The sequence below is a fragment of the Aegilops tauschii genome, chromosome 7, assembly GCF_002575655.3.
Source record: "Aegilops tauschii subsp. strangulata cultivar AL8/78 chromosome 7, Aet v6.0, whole genome shotgun sequence".
NCBI lineage: Eukaryota > Viridiplantae > Streptophyta > Magnoliopsida > Poales > Poaceae > Aegilops > Aegilops tauschii.
Window position 1 is genome coordinate 438,869,510 of NC_053041.3, and position 23,719 is coordinate 438,893,228.

Here is a 23,719-nt window from a genome sequence, read left to right on the forward strand (position 1 = left end):
TAGCAGCCTGCAACACCACTCACATGACCATTTGTAATCATTGATGGCGCACACAATGTAATGGAGAAAGATAACTGAGTACGTATCACTAACCTTGATGGCGAGTTGCACTGGCCGTTCACGAGGCCTTATCTTAGGAGCGGAGCTCGACTGGCGCGCCTTGATCTCCGGGAGAGTGCTAGGACAACGGATAAGTCCATCTCCAATGGCTATGGAGCCATGGGACCTCCCGCCACCAGATATCATCACCAGCTCTGGATCAATGGGACCCTGGCTCGGGTTAAAGTCCTCCCCTTTCCTCGCCTTCCCCTCATCTCTATATCTCACGAGCTTGTTGTGGGAGGAGATGTTGGTGAAGTTGTTTGCATCATCGAGGTCAGACTGAGAGAAAGCCTTGACTTTCTTGAAAGAGGCAGTGTGGGCCATGGCATACAGGTCATACACCTCTGGCACCTTATCCACCTTATTGTGGCGTGCCTGAAAGAGAGAAACAATGAAAATTAGTAATTAAAGGGCTCAAGCTAGCATGATGAATGAATTGCATGAATCATGAAGCAAACCACATACCCAGTTGCGCCCGAACTGATATAAGTTGGAGCTGCCTTGATGGTGTGGCACACCTTCCATTTGGGCACGTTTGTCCTTGGCCTCGTTGTGGAGGGCTAGCCATTCTTTTGAGCACCACTCATCGACCAACACCTCCCAACAATCCATCCAATCCGCACACCATCTCGGAGGCGCCTAAGTTAGCAAATAGAAACTTGAGCGCTACGGCTAAGAATTACTAAATGAAGGAACTTAAGTAGAAGGCCTTAAGAATTACCTTCATGTACTGCTCCTTACTCAGGAACTTATCGCGGCACGCCGGCTTGGTCTTCTTGATACCACGCAAGGCGTAGTAGTCTCGAACAGCCTGCACCCGAGCCTCGTGCCGTAAGTTCTGGAGTAGGCGCTTGCAGACGTTCTCGATAACATGTGCCGCGTCCTCCTCGTATCCCTCCTCACACCTGTAGAATGTCTGCAATCAAATGAGACAATATTGATTAGTACAATTAATAACTAGCTAGTTGAAGATTTTTAAATGTGTAAAGGAGAAATTACCCAGAACTTTCTGATCACCATGTCTGCCCTCGTGTCGCACACGACACCGTCGATAATCTCATCCGGCGGGGCCGGGGCAGCCACGTAGTGCTCCCAGCTCAATCCAAGCTCTGGAAGCCGACCCTCACCAGGCAACGTGACAAACCCCGGGAAGTTTTGCCAGCAAAGAACTCCAAGGACGGAGTTGGGGTCGGGGTCGGGGTGTCAGGTCAGGCTCGGGGTCGGGGTCTCGGGGTCGGGGTGTCGGGTCGGGGTGCCGGGTCGGGGTCGGGGTGCCGTGTCGGTGTCGGGGTAAGGGTGGGTGTGGTGTCAGGGTGTCGGTGTCGAGGTGTCGTGTCGGTGTCGGGGTCGGGGTCTCGGGGTCGGGGTGTCGGGTCGGGGTCGGGGTGCCGTGTCGGTGTCGGGGTAGGGGTGTCGGGTCAGGCTCGGGGTCGGGGTGTCGGGGTCGGGGTGCCTGGTCGGGGTCGGGGTGCCGTGTCGGTGTCGGGGTCGGGGTGTCGGGTCAGGCTCGGGGTCGGGGTGTCGGGGTCGGGGTCGGGGTGTCGGGGTCGGGGTCTAGGGGTCGGGGTGTCGTGTCGGGGTGCCGGGTCGGGGTTGGGGTCGGGGTGCCGTGTCGGGTCGGGGTGCCGTGTCGGGTCGGGTTTTTTTCCTCTTTTTTCCTTTTCTTCTTCTTCCTATTCTTCCTTTTCTTCCTTTTTTTCCTTCTTCTTCTTCTTCTTCCTCCTTTCCTTTTTCATCTTCTTCTTCTCCTCCTCTCCTCTTTTTTCTTCTTCTTCTTCCTCTTCTTCTTTTTTCTTCTCCTCCTCTTCTTCTTCTTCCTTTCCTTTTTCCTCTTCTTCTTCTCCTCCTCTCCTCTTTTTCTCTTCTTCTTCTTCTTTCCTCAAACTAAACTAAACCTAAAACTAAACCTAAAACTAAAACTAAATCTAAACTAAACATAAACCTAAAACTAATAAAACAGAAAAAAAGGAAAAAAAAACTAAATCTAAACCTAAAACTAAACTAAAACTAAACCTAAAACTAAAACTAAATCTAAATCTAAACTAAAACTAAAACTAAAAAGGAAAAAAACAGAAAAAAGGAGGGGGGCTCACCTGGGGCAGGGCCGGTGGAGGAGGTGGCCGGTGGAGGAGGGGGGCGGGGCGGTGGAGGAGGTGGCCGGTGGAGGAGGTGGCCGGGGCGCGGGGGCGGCCTGGGGCGGCGGGGGGCCGGGCCCGGGGAGGTGGGGCGCGGGGCGGCGGGGCGCCGGGGCGGCGGGGGGCCGGGGCGGCGGGGGGCGACGGGGCGGTGGGGCGGCGGGGCCCCGGGGCGGCGGGGGCGGCGGGGCGGCGGGGGCGACGGGTGGTGGGGCGACGGCGCCGGGCGGCAGTGGCGACGGGGCGGGGGGCCGGTGGGGCGACCGGGCGGCGGCGAGTGGTGGGGGCGGCGGCGCGCGGCGGGCGGCGGCGGCGGTGGGGTGGGAAGTGGTGGCGGGGCGCGTCGGCGAGGAGAGAACAGAGTAACGGGCGGGGGGGGGGGGGTACGGGCCGTTAGGTAGTGTCCTCTTTGTCGTCCGCCTCTCTTTGTCGTCCGCCCTTTTGCCTCTTTGCCGTCTGCTGGGCCGTTAAGTTTTTTCCAAACGGGCGGGGGGTGAGGGCCACCTCTCTCTTTGCCGTCTGCCAGCGGACGGCAAAGATTCTTTGCCGTCTGCTGGCGGACGGCAAAGAGCTCACAGATGGCAAAGAGCTTCTTTGCCGTCTGCCATTTCTTTGCCGTCTGCTTTTGGGTAGCTGATGGCAAAGAGCTTCTTTGTCGTCAGCTAGCAGACGACAAAGAGCTGGCAGATGGCAAATTAGCTGATTCCAGTAGTGAAGGTTACAGAACCTCAGTTGTTCCACAGGTAGCAGAGGCCGGACATCCGGGATAGGGCCCGGACATCCGGCGCGGCATGGAGGGCCCAGACATCCGACGAAAACCCGGACATCCGGCGTGGAACCAGAAACCTTCTGGACATGAAGAGGGTTAAAGCCGGATATCCGGGGCATGAGCCGGATATCCAGGGAGCAACCCGGACATCCGGCCCGAAGCCTGGACATCCGCCACTCCCAAGGGCAGAATGAGCCAGAGAGTAGTGATAGATCAAATGAGCTTTGGGTAGGAGTTTTTTTTGGCAAGAGCAAGTCTTTTACTAACCCTATCGATCTCCTCTTAATAGTGTGGGATCCTATACTCAAAAAAACAAAATATAAAATCATTTTAATACTTCATCCTTGAGTAAAACCACTTCGTATGCTCATGATCCACACACCTTTGATGAACCGAAAACTAACACCTGAGATTTACTTGACAAACATAGTTAGTCCCTTATATGTATATTGTCATCAACATCAAAACATGAGGTACGGGCATGATTGCACTTTCACCCTCCGCTGAAGACTCGCAAGGCCTCCCAGGAGTTGATCTGTGCCTAGGTTCTTATGCTGATGGACATTCATAAGTCTGTAGCGTTTTATTGTAATGGCGTCGTTGCACTCTTTTCATTTTCGTTTCCCCGCTAAACTGCTCCTCTTAGTGAGCTGACGTATGGCACGACTTTGGGATTTCATTCGAGTAATGAAACCGGGGAGGTGCCTCCCTTTTCTTCTAAGAAAAGAAATAGGCTAGCCCACACTGGATAATTGTACGTGTTTGTTGAGATAAGATATGTCTGCTGTACATGTTTTTGGAACAGAGACAAGTTCAGCCACGTGATTCTAGTAGTACGTAATAAGTGTATTTTTGATCGTTGGACAATTTCAAGTTTTCAACCAAGAGAGCGGTAGGTGGGCGGCGGCTGCACCGGGCCGCTCTGTTCCTTCCTTCCTCATCCTCTTTTCCCCGTTTCGTCGCTCGTCCACGCCGTGGAGAGACCGCAGACCAGAGCCGTTCGCACCGCCATTGCAGCTTGCCCAGCCAGGTGCTCGAGCGTTCCTGCTCGCCCGCGGCTCCTGGCCCTCCTCAGGTCCGTTCGTTCGTCCCCTTGTTTCTGCCAGAAACCTCTGGCCATCCACGGTGCACGCCACCTGTTCGTTGAAATGCTTCTGCCGCTGCGTTCTGCCCGCTGCACGCCGTTTGTCTGACCCAAAACCTTTCACTTTCCTTTGATTGTGCTGTGCAGCAGCGATGGCGACAGCGTTCTCAACGAAGCAGCCGCTGCGGGTCGCTACGCCTACAAACAAATGTGAGCCTTTTCCGGCCCTTCGCTGTTCATTCATTCATTCATCCTGCCTTGTTGGGTGCTTTTGGGTTACTGCAACTTTAGCACTTGTTGGTTGTAGCATTAGAAATTGGAACTTCCAGCAGCGCCACCAGGATTATCGGCGGCGCCCAATTCTCACATTCATTTTATTGTTTAGGGCGTCCAAGGTTGCCGCTAATTAAAATGCAATATTCGTCCAACAAACGAGCCAGTGCTTCCATTTCATTGCCATCCAGTGCCGAGGGTGTGGAGAGAAACGAGCCCATAGTCAAAATGTGTGGCATCACATCTGCTAGAGATGCAGAATTCGCTGCAAAGGCTGGAGCTAAACTTATCGGGATGATTCTTTGGCCCAAGTCCAAACGATCTGTCCAACGGTCAGAAGCGAAGGAAATATCCAGAGTAGCAAAGTCATATGGGGCTGAAGCTGTTGGTGTGTTTGTCGATGATGACGAAGAGACCATCTTAAGAGTAGCCGATTCATGCAACCTTCAACTTATTCAGGTACATTTCCCCTGCTGCTACTCTCTACTACTTGGTAGTACGATGGTGACTTGTTGTGCTAGTCTTTACCGATCAGTTGCTTTGACACAGCTTCATGGAGATAGTTCTCGGGCACTAGTTCCTGCTCTTGCCAAGAACAACCGAATTGTGTATGTTCTTAATGCTGACGCGGACGGAAAACTTATCAATTCCCCCCCCAGTGAAGAATACGACATTGACTGGTTTTTGGTGGACAGTGCAGAGGGTGGAAGGTACATAATGTTGCTCATTGGGTTGTCGTACTCTCTGGTATCCTGATGTTTGTTGTTGTACTAGTTAACAACGGAGACTAGTGAAGCTCTTATCTAACATGCCAGTTACTCACCAAACAATGGCAATATTTTCTTTTACGATAATTTCTCTTGTGTTTTAGTAGTTCAAGTAGCGGGGATTTGGTTTATAGGGCAGATATTGTGTGATATCTTTAAAGCTTAAACATATTTCACACTGTTGTGTGTTGAATGGCAAAGCGTGTGACCCGTGACAAGTAAGGTCCTCGTGCCTCTGCAAAAAGTACTAATGCGCGTGTTGGATGCGCACTCATGTGTATGCTTCCTCGATATACTCTCAAAAATATTTTTTCCTTCACACTTGGAATGAATAGTTACCGCTATGTAAATTTTTATTGCCTGGAACCAAAAACATATACTGATGTGGAATCTATAGGTCTGATTAAATCGTTCCGTATTTGCTTGCAGCGGCAAAGGATTCAACTGGGACAATTTTCGAATGCCATCGGTGAAAAGCAAGAACGGCTGGCTGCTAGCAGGAGGCCTTCATGCGGACAATGTTTGCCAAGCTGCTTCCGCTCTAAAACCAAATGGTGTGGATGTTAGCAGTGGAATATGCTCTCCTGACGGTATAAGCAAGGACCCGAAGAGGATATCGTCCTTCATGAGAAGCGTGCAATCCTTAAGTTCCCGACGAGGTCTCTATTTAGACGCCCCAGGCTTATTGTAGCTTCTTGCTTCAGTTTGTGAAGACATTTGCAAATAAGCTGTCCTGAATGATAGCAGTAAATAAACAACTTTGAAGCGGAGTTCCAACTATGCTTGTCTAATGGTAGCATTAGACCAGTTTCTGCCATTTTACCTGTTAAGATAGTAAGATGGTCTAAATGTAAGTCTTTTCCTGTTCGTCGCCATGCATTTTGCTTGCAGCGGCATTGTCGCCTGAACACATGTACCACCTGAGGGGATGACTGGACGGAACGGAACGTTGAGGGGAAGGGGTAACGATGGGTTCATCATTCTCATTGCCACTGATAGTAGAGGCAGAGTGGGGCGGTTGTGGTCTTGTGAGTAGCAGCAGGGGGCACGATGATCACCCAAGGGGCATCTCACAGCTTTCATTGTTAAGATGGGCATGTTAAAGTTTGGGCATTATGTTTGACGCAAAAAACGATCTAGCGTGGATGATTAGTCCGGGAGAGGGGATTTGAGTGGGTACAGGTTGTCGGAGTCCTTGGCGGAGGTCTGGACTCCCCCAAACCTTTCCCTACTTTGTGGCCGGTTTGCAGGAACTCAGGCGCACAAAACTCATCCGCGGACGTATGCAGTACTGTGTTGGATGGCAAAAAAGGTCCAAACACATCGGTATATACATTTACGGACATTTTATGACACTTGATAACAAAGGTAGTGAGATGTCCTAACCTATTCGTTTCAACCTTGGGCCATCAAGACCTCCCCCTTTCATTTTGTGGTGCAGAGGGGTCAAGGGCCGTAAACACGGTTGGTTTTAGTGCCCTAGATCAGAGCAGCACGCCGGGGAAGCAATTTTTCATCAATATTGCCTATTATTTACTCCCTCCTTTCACAAATATAAGATATCATAACTTTTTTTGAACCAGGTATTGTAGACACGTTTTAGTATATTTCTTCATTTATTTCAGTCCGTATGTAATTTATGTTGTAATATCTAAAACGTTTATATTTATGAACGGAAGAGTACTTTGTCTCAAAATATAAAAAATGAGCACTCCACAGATTATAACTAAAACAGAAAGTATTTTGGAACGGAGGGGACTCAGGCGAGTAGTACTAGTTTGTAACACGAGAACAGACGTTTGGCTCTCGGCCTCCATGGAGGCCTTTTTTTTAAAAAAGAATATTCAAAATCAAACCTTTTGATTAAAAAAAACCGAAAAAAATTGTGAAAGTAAACAAGGATGTTATGTGTTGTGTGTAAAATTTCAGGATGAAAAACGCTGAAATGTGACATGTAAAAAAACAAATTCATGGTCTGAGAGCATGAATAGTATCATGTGTTAAAAAGACCCAGATTTGTCTTTTTTGCACAGCCCTAGTTTCAATGTATTTTGCCCTGAAAATTTACACACATGTGTGTTATGCCTCCATGTATATCTGTATTTTTTTTAGAATTTTTTGAAACGTAGAAAGTATGAAATTTGATGAAATTCGAATTTTTCAAAACCGAGCTCCATGGAGCTTAACACACTGTACAAAACAGAAAAACAAATTCAGTCGGCGTCCGGGCCATCACTTTCCAGGTCTTTCCTCTATCTCCGCCTCCACCGTCCCTCCCCAGAGCCCGGGTCGCTGCGCCGGCGCCGCCCATGGCCGCGCCACTCGCGCGTGTGCCGCTGCTTCGTGCGCCCAGCCGGCCCTTCCCCACCTCCCGGATCAACCCCCGCCGCCACTTCCGGCCGTCGGTGTCGGTCGCCGTAGGAGGCGTCAGCGGCCCCGTGCTCCGCACCTGCAAGAATTGCAAGAAGCAGTACGACCCGGCTGCGAATCACCCTTCATCATGCCGCTACCACACGGCCCACTTTGGAGGTGAGAAATCGTCTCTCCCATAGCTATCTGCTTATCTTCAGACACAGTAGTTGGTGAGGATTCATCTACACCAGATAGCCCTGTCTTTGTAAATGAATTGTACTGCCCAGTGAGTTCGAAACCATGATTCGCGAGTAATCAGTAGCCGTCCATATGATCCGGACTAAATGTGACATCTTTCGCGAAGAGTTTTCAAATTTATCTAGCAGTACTTGTTCTTTTGTTAGAACTGCTAGCATAAGGGTTAAGTTGGGCCTCATTTTGCACACAATGTCGATCTTGTTTTGTTCGATTCTTGTAGCTTTAGCTGGCCTTCTATCGTCTTGAGATACTAGCATTTTGCTTAGAAAACTTTATGACTTGTGGATTGTGATTATCGCCGAAGTTGTCATGAGCACCCTTTTACCATTTCGATTGGAGAGGCATACAAGTTGAGTTGTTTTGTCCTCGAGACCTACATAGAACTAAATGGTTCATTTCTGCCACTCCAGGGGAAACAAAGAGAAAATTTGAAAGTGTCCATTCTGGTGGGACCATGGATACTCCGGGTGCAGGCAAAGTGCTCCAGTACTGGCATTGTTGTGGGTCAGAGGATCCATTTGATGTTGGTTGTACTGCTGCTCCTCACTCTTCATACGATGACTAAATACCTGGATCGTTATCTGTCCATTGTGCTCTTGTGATTCTACTTTTTTTTCCCACAGGAACAGTGGTCCGCTGATTGTGTATTTTTTCCTTGTGTCTGAGTGGCAGCATCTGCCAACATGATTTCTTCTTCTTTAGCTTTCTTACATTATCTGGAAACTGAATGTTCTATATGTACATACCGTCTCTACATTGTTTATATTGCCTTACATTCTTTCTTTATTTGAAATTTGAATGTTATCTAGGTATATACTCGTTAGCAAGGAAAAAAGGCGCTAGGGGTGTTAATTGTGCATTTTGCCACTGCCTAGCGCATGCCTACCATGATTTAGGCTAGGCGTTCTTTTGTCGCCTAGTGCTTAGGCACGCTAAAGGACACGATTGTGGCACTAAAGTTTGTGTTGAAGTATCTCCCGGGCTGTCATCTCAAGCATTGTTTTCAGTTACATATTTGCACAGCAGTATTAACTGTCTGCAGCGACAATCCCAGTTTGCATGACAGGTTGGATGATAACAGGAGCATGGGAGTCACCGATGGCATGAAAAATCAGAGCGGCACCTCTGCAAAACACTTTCCGCTTGTCACATGCCATTATGCCATGCCATTGGGACAAATGGGATCGAGCAGTAGTAGGCTATGTGAAAACAGTGAAATGAATACTGTCTGTCAAGAACAGTTTGCTTGGAATAAGGAATGGTGCCAAGTTTTCTGTGACTACATCTTTCAAAATAAAAAAGGTATAAATATCGAACTGAACTGATCATTTTGCATCATGTGAATTCATGGAGCAATTACAGAGGATATTCATGATGGCTGGGACTTACTAGCCTCGTTGATCATGTTCATTCAATCTACCGGTTGCTCTCATCAGGTTTCCAAGCTTTGTCCTTCCCCTTAGCTGTTGTACCCTGCTACTGCTACTATTAATTATCTACCGCTATCTTATTTCCACAGCTATGGCATGAGCAAATGTTTGATAATTTTATTACCTTATCTCCGTGCATGTGTAGTTGAACAATCCTGGCATGTGTCCTCTTATCTTGTTATCCTTGTGCCAGAGTTGTTTGTCCATTGCATGGCATCAACTTTACTAAGGACTCGAAATTCAGTTCAAGCCTACCCAACACTTGTTTTCTCCTTAATCTCTAACGGTAGTAGGGATCTCCAAGTCTCTGCCGCCTCAAGTAAAAAAAAAAAAATGCCCGTCTTTTATTTGCATTTTCAGCTTGTCTAATTTCATCATTTACTTTCAGCGGATTAAGAGTGCGACGACCAAAGCTACGGAGTGTGGCCTCTCCCGCTTTCCCTACTGTTGTTCTAGTTGAACTAGGTCTTTAGCTGAGCGATCACCTTCTTCTAGTGTTCTTAGCTTTTTGCCTGCCTCTTGACTGGTTGCACCATATACATGGACTAGATTCCAAGATTCCTTAGAAAATCTATCATTAACAACCATCCTCATATGAAACGTCCTTACTTCCGTCTGGCCAAAAAATAAAATTTCCTACTTCATAATCCACAAATGTTTAAAGCTTCCGAAAGCCTGAAGCTTCTGGATGCTTCCCAAAACCGGGACCAGCTTCTCCCGGTACAAAGCATAGATGGGCCGGCCGATTTCACAGGTCTGCAGGCGCCGTGTACCAAGTACACGTTAACTGGCGCAGAAGGCGTCAAATAGGATTCAGGTCTCTTTGCATTGAGAGCAGCTATGTATTGACTGTTGCAAGGGAGCAACTAGTTAACGAGCGCTCCTTCGGGAGCCTCGCAACGATCAGCGTCACTTGGCGCGCTCTCAGCCATTCGCCACGTGTCGCGCTCTGGACGCTTCCTTCGGATTTTTTTTTGTTTTTTCGCACGCGTTTTCGGCTTTTAAACGGTTTTTTTCCGGGTTTTTTCGACATTTTGGTTTTCCCCTGGTCCTTCTTAGCTTTTCGATAAAAAAAATTGAAATTTTTTTCCGCGAAAAAACGCGTTTTCTTTTTTTCCCATTCGCGAAAGTCACGGTTTTTCTTCCGCGAGAGGCACGGTTGTGCTTTAGCGAGAGTCACGGCCGTGCCTTTCGGAAACGAAAAAAAACGCGTTTTCTGTTTTTTCCTTTCGCGAGAGTCACGGTTTTGCTTCCCGCGAGAGGCACGGTTGTGCTTTCGCAAGAGTCACGGCCGTGCCTCTCGGAAAGGGAAAAACAAAACGCGTTTTCTATTTTTTTTTCATGAGAGTCACGGTTTTGCTTTCGCGAGAGGCACGGTTGTGCTTACGCGAAAGTCACGGTCGTGCCTCTCGGAAAGGGAAAAAATACGCGTTTTCTGTTTTTTTTTCGCGAGAGTCACGGTTTTGCTTTCGGGAGAGGCACGGTTGTGCTTTCGCGAGAGTCACGGCCGTGCCTCTCAGAAACAAAAAAAAAACGCGTTTTCTGTTTTTTTCCTTCCACGAAAGTCATGGTTTTGCTTCCACGAGAGGTACGGTTGTGATTTCGCAAGAGGCACGGGCGTGCCTCTTTCGGAAAGGGAAAAAAACCGTGCTCCCGGTTCGGTTTTTTCGCCCGGTTTTTTGTCCGGTTTTTTTCGTGGAAAAAAAAGTTTGTCAAAACCTATCAACATGGGATCTAGTTTTCAAGATCTCGACGCGAGGAATCCAATGGTGAAAACAGTTCGAGATTTGGACACACGGTTTAAGAGATAAAACGTTTTGAATAAACGGATCTACGAAAAAAGGGAAAACTTCCAGGTTGCGACAAGTGGCGCGCTGCATGTACGCCACTTGTCGCGACCAGGGAAAGTGGAGTGTTCCTTCCAACGAGTACTCCTTAATTAGTGATTTCGCTGTTGCAAGGCCGAAGGAGGACTCGGCTCAAGGGCGCCCTCCCGGCGCTATTATTGGATCGGCCCAGGTAGCACCTTGTTCATTTTGCTTTGTTTTTATTTTATTTTCATATTTTGAAACAAAAAATTCTAAATACATATGCTAATACTTAAAATTACTTCAAATAAATCAAAAACCATCGAGTTCAATTTTTTAACACGGTTTAAAAGCATTGTTAGCGTACTTTAAAAAATGTGTTTGTGCCATTTTAAAAGTGTTCACCCAATTTGAAAGATTGCATGTGACATTTTAAAAACATTGTAAAAAAAGTTCGTGTAATTCACAAAAAAAACTGTACCATCCAAACAAAATGTATGATGCATTTGGTAAAAATGTTCACACCTTTCAAAAAAATTCTAATATTCTAAAAGAATGCTATGTACAATTTTTAAAAAAGGGTTGCATAGTTTAAGAAAATGCTTCCTCCAAAAAATATTTGAACGTGTATTTGAAATCTGGTTAGCACGTATTCAAAAAATGTTGAAAACATGTATTTGAAAAATATTTTAGATGTATATGAGAAATACGATGTGTATGAAAAAAGTAGACATTAAAACATATATTTGAAAGAAAAATTTAATCATGTATTTGAAAAATCTTAAACATGTATAAAAATGTTTTTGATGTATAAAAAATGTACAATATGTATGAAAAAATAGACATGTGTTGGAAAAAACCCGGAAGAAAACCAAATACAGGTGAAAACTGAAGGAAAAAATAAGGAAACCAAAAAAACGAAAAGGGGAAATGGAAAAACAAAAAGGAAAAACCCTCAAAGAAAACCGATGCAAATAGTGAAAACCAATAAGAGAAACACAGGGAAAAATACCTCGAGCCAGTAGTACTGAGCCAGCCCACCTCCTCGCACCACCCAGAGGGGAGACTGAGTTACTTATTGGTACATGTAGTATATAACCCTGGTGCTTTCCACTTCGCATCTTCCTAAAAAAAGATCCTCCTTTTTTTAGGATAAGGGAGAGCTTTATTTATATCAATAAACAAAGCAATGACATGCTTCAGAACTTGTGGCAGCTAACACAAAAAAATCCCCATTACTATACATACTGATGAGGACATCAATACCATTGTTACACCCACAACCCCTGCTACTATACATACTGGACCGATTACTAGAGCTCACGCACGCCAATTAAATTACCAGGTACTTTCGTTTCTTGGTGATGATTCTAATGTTCATGAGAATATGATGCTGCCTAAATTGGATACATTTGTTTTGCTTACAAATGAAGGGCCTAGCTTGGAGAATGATGAACATTGGAGCAAGAACAAGCATGGAGTGGATGGCATGCGCAAGGGAGACAAGAACAGAGTTTCAAGTGATGATTTCAGGACTTTGAAGCCACCATAATGAGTGCATGAAGCCTTGGACGAAATATACAAGATGCCACTTCATAATTTTCGTCCAAAGGCTATTCTAGGTGCTGCATCACCTTATTTTTGGGCCAGGCCCATGTAATTTCAAAATACTTCAATATAGGCTGTTTTTAGAGTCCGTATGTGTGGGGAAACAAGAGTTAGGGTGGGTTTCGGACCCCTCCTCCAAGGGTCACGAAATCCCCCCCTTCCTCCATATATACAGCCCCTAGGGCATCGTTTAGACTTTGGGTTTTGTTTAGATCAAAAGTTCGCCATAGTTGCAACTTCGCGTACTTCGTTTGTGTTCAACGACCAGACCAAGACGTCACAGAACCATGTTGGGGAACGTAGCAGAAATTCAAAATTTTCTACGCATCACCAAGCTCAATCTATGGAGTAATCTAGCACCGAGGGGAAGGGGAGTGCATCTACATACCATTGTAGATCGCTAAGCGGAAGCGTTGCAAGAACGCGGATGAAGGAGTCGTACTCGTAGCGATTCAGATCGCAGTTGATTCCGATCTAAGCGCCGAACCACGGCGCCTCCGCGTTCAACACACGTGCAGCCCGGTGACGTCTCCCACGCCTTGATCCAGCAAGGAGAGAGGGAGAGGTTGGGGAAGACTCCGTCCAGCAGCAGCACGACGGCGTGGTGGTGGTGGAGGAGCGCGGTACTCCAGCAGGGCTTCGCCAAGCACTACGAGAGACGAGGAGGGAGAGAGGTAGGGCTGCGCCAAGAGGGAGAGCAAATCATGTGTTGGGCAGCCCCCATACCTCAAGTATATATAGGGGAAGAGGAGGGGCTGCGCCCCCACCTAGGGTTCCCTCCCTAGGGGTGGCGGCAGCCCCCAGATCCCATCTGGGTGGCGGCCAAGGGGGAGAGAGGGGGGGCGCACCTAGGGTGGGCCTTAGGGCCCATCTGCTCCTAGGGTTTGCCCCCTCTCCTCTTGAGGGCGCCTTGAGCCTTGGTGGGAGGCGCCCCAGCCCACCTAGGGGCTGGTCCCTTCCCACTATTGGCCCACGTAGGTCTCTGGGGCTGGTGGCCCCTCCCGGTGGACCCCCGAACCCTTCCGGTGGTCCCGGTACATTACCGGTGATGCCCGGAACACTTCCGGTGGCCAAATCCTCACTTCCTATATATCAATATTTACCTCCGGACCATTCTGGAACTCCTCGTGACGTCCGGGACTCCGAACAACATTCGGTAACCACGTACATACTTCCTTTATAACCCTAGCGTCATCGAACCTTAAGTGTGTAGACCCTACGGGTTCGGGAACCATGCAGACATGACCGAGACAACTCTCCGGCCAATAACCAACAGCGGGATCTGGATACCCATGTTGGCTCCCACATGTTCCACGATGATCTCATCGGATGAACCACGATGTCAAGGATTCAATCAATCCCGTATACAATTCCCTTTGTCTACCGGTATAGTACTTGCCCGAGATTCGATCGTCGGTATCCCGATACCTTGTTCAATCTCGTTACCGGCAAGTCTCTTTACTCGTTCCGTAACACATCATCCCGTGATCAACTCCTTGGTCACATTGTGCACATTATGATGATGTCCTACCGAGTGGGCCCAGAGATACCTCTCCGTTTACACGGAGTGACAAATCCCAGTCTCGATTGGTGCCAACCCAACAGACACTTTCGGAGATACCTGTAGTGCACCTTTATAGCCACCCAGTTACGTTGTGACGTTTGGTACACCCAAAGCATTCCTACGGTATCCGGGAGTTGCACAATCTCATGGTCTAAGGAAATGATACTTGACATTAGAAAAGCTCTTAGCAAACGAACTACACGATCTTGTGCTAGGCTTAGGATTGGGTCTTGTCCATCACATCATTCTCCTAATGATGTGATCCCGTTATCAATGACATCCAATGTCCATGGTCAGGAAACCGTAACCATCTATTGATCAACGAGCTAGTCAACTAGAGGCTTACTAGGGACATGGTGTTGTCTATGTATCCACACATGTATCTGAGTTTCCTATCAATACAATTTTAGTATGGATAATAAACGATTATCATGAACAAGGAAATATAATAATAACCAATTTATTATTGCCTCTAGGGCATATTTCTAATAGTCTCCCACTTGCACTAGAGTCAATAATCTAGTTCACATCGCCATGTGATTAATACCCAAGAGTTTACCAGAGTCAATAATCTAGTTCACATCACCATGTGATTGTAATGAATCCAACACCCATGGGGTTTGTTCATATCTCGCTTGTGAGAGAGGTTATTAGTCAACGGGTCTGAACCTTTCAGATCCGTGTGTGCTTTATGAATATCCATGTCATCTTGTAGATGCAGCTACCACGCGCTACTTGGAGCTATTCCAAATAACTGCTCTACTATACGAATCCGGTTTACTACTCAGAGTCATCCGGATTAGTGTCAAAGTTTGCATCGACGTAACCCTTTACGACGAACTCCTTTTCCACCTCCATAATCGAGAAAATTTCCTTAGTCCACTAGATACTAAGGATAAGTTCGACTGCTGTCATGTGATCCATTCCCGGATCACTATTGTACCCCTTGACTAACTCATGGCAAGGCACACTTCATGTGCGGTACACAGCATAGCATACTGTAGAGCCTACGTCTAAAGCATAGGGGACGACCTTCGTCCTTTCTCTCTCTTCTGTTGTGGTCAGGTCTTGAGTCCTACTCAATACTCACACCTTGTAACACAGCCAAGAACTCCTTCTTTGCTGATCTATTTTGAACTCCTTCAAAAACTTGTCACGGTATGTATTCATTTGAAAGTACTATTAAGTGTTTTTTATCTATCCTTATAGATCTTATTGCTCAATGTTCAAGTAGCTTAATCCAGTTTTTCCATTAAAAACACTTTTCAAATAACCCTGTATGCTTTCTAGAAATTCTACATCATTTCTGATCAACAATATGTTAACAACATATACTCATCAAAAATTCTATAGTGCTCCCACTCACTTCTTTGGAAATACAAGTTTCTCATAAACTTTGTATAAACCCAAAATCTTTGATCATCTCATCAAAGCGTATATTCCAACTCCGAGATGCTTACTCCAGTCCTTAGAATGATTGCTGGAGCATTCCATACTTGTTAGCATCTTTCAGGATTGACAAAACCTTCTGGTTGTATCACATACAACCTTTCCTCAAGAAAATCGTCGAGGAAACAATGTTTTGACATCCTATCTACAAGATTTCATAAATAATGCAGTAACTGCTAATACAATTCCAACAGACTCTTAGCATCGCTACGAGTGAGAAAATCTCATCGTAGTCAACTCCTTGAACTTGTCGGAAAACATCTTAACGACAAGCCGAGCTTTCTTAATGGTGACACGTACCATCATTGTCTGTCTTCCTTTTAAAATCCATCTGCACCCAACAGCCTTACGACTATCAAGTATTTCTTCCAAAGTCTATACTTTGCTTTTATACATGGATCCTCTCTCAGATTTCATGGCCTCGAGCCATTCGTCGGAATCCGGGCCCACCATCGCTTCTCCGTAGCTCGTAGGTTCATTGTTGTCTAGCAACATGACTTCCAAGACAGGATTACGTACCACTCTGAAGTAATACGCATCCTTATCGACCTACGAGGTTTGGTAGTGACTTGATCCGAAGTTTCATGATCACTATCATAAGCTTCCACTTCAATTGGTGTAGGTGCCACAGGAACAACTTCTTGTGCCCTGCTACACACTAGTTGAAGTGACGGTTCAATAACCTCATCAAGTCTCTACCATCCTCCCACTCAATTCTTTCGAGAGAAACTTTTCCTCGAGAAAGGACCCGTTTCTAGAAGCAATTACTTTTGCTTCCAGATCTGAAATAGGAGGTATACCCAACTGTTTTGCGTATTCTATGAAGATGCATTTATCCCCTTTGGGTTCGAGCTTATCAGCCTGAAACTTTTTCACATAAGCATCGCAGCCCCAAACTTTTAAGAAACGACAACTTAGGTTTCTCTAAACGGTGTCGTCTCAACGGAATTGCGTGGTGCCCCTTTTAAAGTGAATGCGTTTGTCTCTAATGCCTAACCCATAAACGATAGTGGTAATTCGATAAGAGACATCATGGTATGCACCATATCCAATAGGGTGTAGTTATGATGTTCGGACACACCATCACATTGTGGTGTTCCAGGCGGTATTAATTGTGAAACACTTTCCACAATGTCTTAATTGTGTGCCAAATTCGTAACTCAAATATCTCTATGATCATATCATAGACATTTTATCCTCTTGTCACGACGATCTTCAACTTCACTCTGAAATTACTTGAACCTTTCAATAATTCAGACTTGTGTTTCATCAAGTAAATATTCTCAGCATCTACTCAAATCATCTGTGAAGTAAGAACATATCGATATCCACTGTGTGCCTCAGCACTCATTGGACTGCACACATCAAATGTATTACTTCCAACAAGTTGCTCTCTTGTTTCATCTTACTGAAAACGAGACCTTTCAGTCATCTTGCCCATGTGGTATGATTTGCATGTCTCAAGTGATTCAAAATCAAGTGAGTCCAAACGATCCATCTGCATGGAGTTTCTTCATGCATATATACCAACAGACATGGTTCGCATGTCTCAATCTTTTCAAAAATGAGTGAGTCCAAAGATCCATCTACATGGAGCTTCTTCATGCGTTCTATACCAATATGACTCAAATGGCAGTGCCACAAGTATGTGGTACTATCATTACTATTTTATATCTTTTTGGCACGAACATGTGTATCACTGCGATCGAGATTCATTTTAGGTGCAAGACCATTGAAGGTATTATTCAAATAAACAGAGTAACCATTATTCTCCTTAAATGAATAACTGTATTGCGATAAACATAATCCAATCATGTTTATGCTCAACGCAAACACCAAATAACAATTATTTAGGTTTAACACCAATCTCGATGGTAGAGGGAGCATGCGACGCTTGATCACATCAACCTTGGAAACACTTCCAACACATATCGTCATCTCACCTTTAGCTAGTCTCCGTTTATTCCGTAGCTTTTATTTCGAGTTACTAACACTTAGCAACCGAACCGGTATCTAATACCCTGGTGCTGCTAGGAGTACTAGTAAAGTACACATTCATATAATGTATATCCAATATACTTCTGTCGACCTTGCCTGCCTTCTCATCTACCAAGTATCTAGGGTAGTTCTGCTTCAGTGACCGTTCCCCTCATTACAGAAGCACTTAGTCTCGGGTTTGGGTTCAACCTTGGGATTCTTCACTAGAGCAGCAAATGATTTGTTGTTTCATGAAGTATCCCTTTTGCCCTTGCCCTTGCCCTTCTAGAAACTAGTGGTTTTACTAACCTTCAACAATTGATGCTCCTTCTTGATTTCTACTTTCGCGGTGTCAAACATCGCGAGTTGCTCATGGATCATCATGTCTATCCCTGATATGTTATAGTTCATCACGAAGCTCTAATAGCTTGGTGGCAGTGACTATGGAGAACCATCACCATCTCATCTGGAAGATTAACTCCCACTCGATTCAAGTGATTGTAGTACTCAGACAATCTGAGCACATGCTCAACGATTGAGCTTTTCTCCCTTAGTTTGCAGGCTTAAGAAACTTGTCAGAGGTCTCATACCTCTTGACGTGGGCATTAGTCTGAAATCCCAATTTCAGTCTTTGAAACATCTCATATGTTTTGCGGCGTTTCAAAACCGTCTTGTCGCCACAATTTTAAAACATTAGCATCACACACTGAACTATCACGTAGTCATCAAAACGTGTATGCCAGATGTTTCGCAACATCTACAGACGACGCTGAGGTTCAGCACACCGAGCGGTGCATTAAGGACATAAGCCTTCTGTGCAGCAATGAGGACAATCCTCAGTTCACGGACCCAGTCTGCATAATTGCTACTATCAACTTTCAACTAAATTTTCTCTAGGAACATATCTTAAACAGTAGAACTAAAGCGTAAGCTATGACATAATTTGCAAAGACCTTTTGACTATGTTCATGATAATTAAGTTCATCTGATTATTTAATGAACTCCCACTCAGATAGACATCCCTCTAGTCATCTAAGTGATACATGATCCGAGTCAAACTAGGCCGTGTCCGATCATCACGTGAGACGGACTAGTCATCATCGGTGAACATCTCCATGTTGATCGCATCTACTATACGACTCATGTTCGACCTTTCGATCTCTTGTGTTCCGAGGCCATGTCTGTACATGCTAGGCTCGTCAAGTCAACCTAAGTGTTTCGCATGTGTTCCGAGGCCATGCCTGTACATGCTAGGCTCGTCAACACCCGTTGTATGCGAACCTTAGAATCTATCACACCCGATCATCATGTGGTGCTTCGAAACAATGAACCTTCGCAACGGTGCACAGTTAGGGGGAACACGTCTCTTGAAATTTTAGTGAGGGATCATCTTATTTATGCTACCGTTGTTCTAAGCAAATAAGATGTAAACATGACAAACATCACATGCAAATCATAAAGTGACGTGATATGGCCAATATCATCTTGCGCCTTTGATCTCCATCTTCGAGGCGCGGCATGATCACCTTCGTCACCGGCATGACACCATGATCTCCATCATCATGATCTCCATCATCGTGTCTTCATGAAGTTGTCTCGCCAACTATTACTTCTACTACTATGGCTAACGGTTAGCAATAAAGTAAAGTAATTACATGGCATTTTCATTGACACGCAGGTCATACAATAAATTAAGACAACTCCTATGGCTCCTGCCGGTTGTCATACTCATCGACATGCAAGTCGTGATTCCTATTACAAGAACATGATCAATCTCATACATCACATATATCATTCATCACATCCTTTTGGCCATATCACATCACATAGCATACCCTGCAAAAACAAGTTAGACGCCCTCTAATTGTTGTTGCATGTTTTACGTGGCTGCTATGGGTTTCTAGCAAGAACGTTTCTTACCTACGCAAAAACTACAACGTGATATGCCAATTTCTATTTACCCTTCATAAGGACCCTTTTCATCGAATCCGATCCGACTAAAGTGGGAGAGACAGACACCCGCTAGCCACCTTATGCAACTAGTGCATGTCAGTCGGTGGAACCTGTCTCACGTAAGTGTACGTGTAAGGTCGGTCCGGGCCGCTTCATCCCACGATGCCGCCGAATCAAGATAAGACTAGTAACGACAAGTAAATTGACAAAATCGACGCCCACAACTACTTTGTGTTCTACTCGTGCATAGAAACTACGCATAGACCTAGCTCATGATGCCACTGTTGGGGAACGTAGCAGAAATTCAAAATTTTCTACGCATCACCAAGATCAATCTATGGAGTAATCTAGCACCGAGGGGAAGGGGAGTGCATCTACATACCATTGTAGATCGCTAAGCGGAAGCGTTGCAAGAACGCGGATGAAGGAGTCGTACTCGTAGCGATTCAGATCGCAGTTGATTCCGATCTAAGCGCCGAACCACGGCGCCTCCGCGTTCAACACACGTGCAGCCCGGTGATGTCTCCCACGCCTTGATCCAGCAAGGAGAGAGGGAGAGGTTGGGGAAGACTCTGTCCAGCAGCAGCACGACGGCGTGGTGGTGGTGGAGGAGCGCGGTACTCCAGCAGGGCTTCGCCAAGCACTACGAGAGACGAGGAGGGAGAGAGGTAGGGCTGTGCCAAGAGGGAGAGCAAATCATGTGTTGGGCAGCCCCCATACCTCAAGTATATATAGGGGAAGAGGAGGGGCTGCGCCCCCACCTAGGGTTCCCTCCCTAGGGGTGGCGGCAGCCCCCAGATCCCATCTGGGTGGCGGCCAAGGGGGAGAGAGGGGGGCGCACCTAGGGTGGGCCTTAGGGCCCATCTGCTCCTAGGGTTTGCCCCCTCTCCTCTTGAGGGCGCCTTGGGCCTTGGTGGGAGGCTCCCCAGCCCACCTAGGGGCTGGTCCCTTCCCACTATTGGCCCACGTAGGTCTTTGGGGCTGGTGGCCCCTCCCGGTGGACCCCCGGACCCTTCCGGTGGTCCCGGTACATTACCGGTGATGCCTGGAACACTTCCGGTGGCCAAATCCTCACTTCCTATATATCAATATTTACCTCTGGACCATTCCGGAACTCCTCGTGACGTCCGGGATCTCATCCGGGACTCCGAACAACATTCGGTAACCACATACATACTTCCTTTATAACCCTAGTGTCATCGAACCTTAAGTGTGTAGACCCTACGGGTTCGGGAACCATGCAGACATGACCGAGACAACTCTCTGGCCAATAACCAACAGCGGGATCTGGATACCCATGTTGGCTCCCACATGTTCCACGATGATCTCATCGGATGAACCACGATGTCAAGGATTCAATCAATCCCGTATACAATTCCCTTTGTCTACCGGTATAGTACTTGCCCGAGATTCGATCGTCGGTATCCCGATACCTTGTTCAATCTCGTTACCGGCAAGTCTCTTTACTCGTTCCATAACACATCATCCCGTGATCAACTCCTTGGTCACATTGTGCACATTATGATGATGTCCTATCGAGTGGGCCCAGAGATACCTCTCCGTTTACACGGAGTGACAAATCCCAGTCTCGATTGGTGCCAACCCAACAGACACTTTCGGAGATACCTGTAGTGCACCTTTATAGCCACCCAGTTACGTTGTGACGTTTGGTACACCCAAAGCATTCCTACGGTATCCGGGAGTTGCACAAACTCATGGTCTAAGGAAATGATACTTGACATTAGAAAAGCTCTTAGCAAACGAACTACACGATCTTGTGCTAGGCTTAGGATTGGGTCTTGTCCATCACATCATTCTCCTAATGATGTGATCCCATTATCAATGACATCCAATGTCCATGGTCAGGAAACCGTAACCATCTATTGATCAACGAGCTAGTCAACTAGAGGCTTACTAGGGACATGGTGTTGTCTATGTATCCACACATGTATCTGAGTTTCCTATCAATACAATTTTAGCATGGATAATAAACGATTATCATGAACAAGGAAATATAATAATAACCAATTTATTATTGCCTCTAGGGCATATTTCTAACAAACCCCACCTTCATTAATAAAGCTTTGCTCTTATATTCGCAATATTCAGATTGCAATCTTAGTTTCTTACTTGTTCTTCGTTTGCTCACAGGAAACAGGCCCTCGTGGTCAGGTTGATCGTGCTCCGGCGTGGTCAATAACCCTCGGAAGTCGGTTTAGCGATTGCTAAGGCGCGACATCTCGCACGTTCGTAGTCGGATCGTCAAGGTCGACTCCCACAGAAAACGATAGCCACCATCTCATCGAAACATCGGGACAGCTTTGCCTCTATCAAGTGGTATCCGATTTTCAGGTTGCTCGATGAGATTTTACAGTTTTTCGTAGTTTAGGCCGAGTCTGTTCTTCATACCTACAATCCACGAAAAAGCCACAAAAAAATTAGGGTTAATTCATCATATCCGAACCAATCTGAGCCTTTGCATAATCTTTTTAGGGTTTTTGCTTTGTTGAATTTGCGGTTGCATCGTCGTGTCAAGTTGCTGGTCTTAGAGTCTAGTCTTTTATAGTTTCGAGTTCTGGTCATAAGTTGTCACGTCGCCGCCGCACCATCATCATCGGCCCTGCCAGCTACCACCACCGCTTATCCGCCACCGCTCTGAATCCGTATCCATATACTACCACCAATCCGTATCCATATACCACCACCGCTACCATATACCACCACCGCTGCCATATCCTACCACCATATATCCACCACCAATCCGAGTTCTTTTCATATTAGGTTTGTTTTTGAGATCCATCTCTTTTCTGTTTCGTGTTTCCTTGCCTGAGTAGGTCTCGAAAGAAAAGAAAAAGTCTGGAGACCCCCGGGCAGTTTTTAGGCCAAAATTTCGGCGACCAAAAATATTTTTTTCTATCCTATTTTTAGGCTTTTCTGAGTCTTTTGAGCCACGTGCCATCATAGTGATTTTTATCACACTTTTTCGTCGTCGCTGCCCTGATTTCCGGGAAAAAAAGTCAAAAAAATTTCATGCCCATCCTGTTAGTTTGACTTGGGAAGAGTTTTGAGACACTCGCCATTATATTGATTTTTCGCAAAAAAAACATAAGAGCGCAAAAAAAAGAGCGCCAAAAAAAATAGAGCGAAAAAAAATTCCAGAGTGTGCTTTTCCCTTGTTTACGTGCAGCGCCGTGATTTTGTTAGTGTTCTAAGCTCGCGTCTCTAGCACGGTCTAGCCTAGGACCAGCACAGTACCGTCGTTGAGCGTTTATTCAACTTTGCATCTCTGAATTGATTATTGCTGACCCTTTTTGCTACCATATTATAAGCCTTCCCAGCTCCACATACATCTACGTCGTGTGTTTGACTCTCCCTGGTAATCGCTCTATCCAAGCTTTGAGAGTTTTGACTACAGCGGTTGCCGATCACCGCCTGCTGCTGGGTAAGAACTGGTAAGAATTTGAGATTTGCTTGACGAATTTGTGACACCCACCACCACCACCACTTGTTAGTAGTCTGTAGGATCATATTCTTGTGTGTTTCTATTGCTGCTAACCATGCCAGGATCATAAGCTGACGAGATTGACTGGGAGAACTTAACGAACAAGGAGCTTCATGATAAGTTTCAGCAAATGATGACTGAACAGGTGCAAGATGTGCTGAACAATTTTGAAGAGGCCATGGAGAAGATCACTGGCCTTGAGAAGACGTTCGAAACAAAGCTCGATAACAGATTTAATGAACTGCTTGTGCGTCTTCCACCACCGCCTGCACCTGCCGCACCTCTGCAACAACAACAACTACTACTACTACCTCCACGTCGCGAAACAGCCCTCCGCCGAGCGAGCCGTGTCCTTCTTCAGCCTGGCCAAACTGTTGGTGTTGCTGTTGATACTTCTGTGGCTCCTGCTGCTGATGCGGAGGATGATTACGCAGGAGATTACGAGGATGAGGTTGATCAAAATCAGAACTACGTGCAACCACCAGCACCACAACCACCAGGTCGTCCACATGCAAATAATGGCAATGTTAGGGCTCCCCCTCAGGTACGAGATCATGACCATCTCCCTAAACTGAAATTGAATATTCCACCATTTGAGGGTAGATATGTTCCTGATATATATCTTACTTGGGAGTTAGAAACTGAACAACAATTTACATGTTTACAATATCCTGAGGAGAGACGTGTT

The 23,719-nt window shown here is 46.1% G+C and overlaps 2 protein-coding genes across 3 annotated transcripts; both read left to right on the forward strand.

Annotated features, from left to right (window-relative positions):
* Positions 1-3,822: 3,822 nt before the first annotated feature.
* Positions 3,823-5,997, forward strand: LOC109782776 (N-(5'-phosphoribosyl)anthranilate isomerase 1, chloroplastic). Of its 2 annotated transcripts, none has more exons than XM_020341391.4 (5): positions 3,823-4,081; positions 4,238-4,300; positions 4,476-4,822; positions 4,913-5,073; positions 5,560-5,997. In XM_020341391.4, exons 2-5 carry the CDS (start codon positions 4,243-4,245, stop codon positions 5,819-5,821), a joined length of 828 nt encoding a protein of 275 aa, XP_020196980.1. In that variant the 5' UTR covers positions 3,823-4,081; positions 4,238-4,242; the 3' UTR covers positions 5,822-5,997. The 2 variants fall into 2 exon arrangements, with proteins under 2 accessions (XP_020196980.1, XP_020196981.1); XM_020341392.4 differs by having other exon boundaries at positions 3,834-4,081; positions 4,241-4,300.
* Positions 5,998-7,339: 1,342 nt separating this feature from the next.
* Positions 7,340-8,513, forward strand: LOC109764756 (uncharacterized). Its single transcript, XM_020323543.4, has 2 exons — positions 7,340-7,659; positions 8,151-8,513. The coding sequence occupies exons 1-2, from the start codon at positions 7,440-7,442 to the stop codon at positions 8,303-8,305; spliced, it is 375 nt and encodes a 124-aa protein (XP_020179132.1). The 5' UTR covers positions 7,340-7,439; the 3' UTR covers positions 8,306-8,513.
* The last annotated feature ends 15,206 nt before the right edge of the window (positions 8,514-23,719 follow it).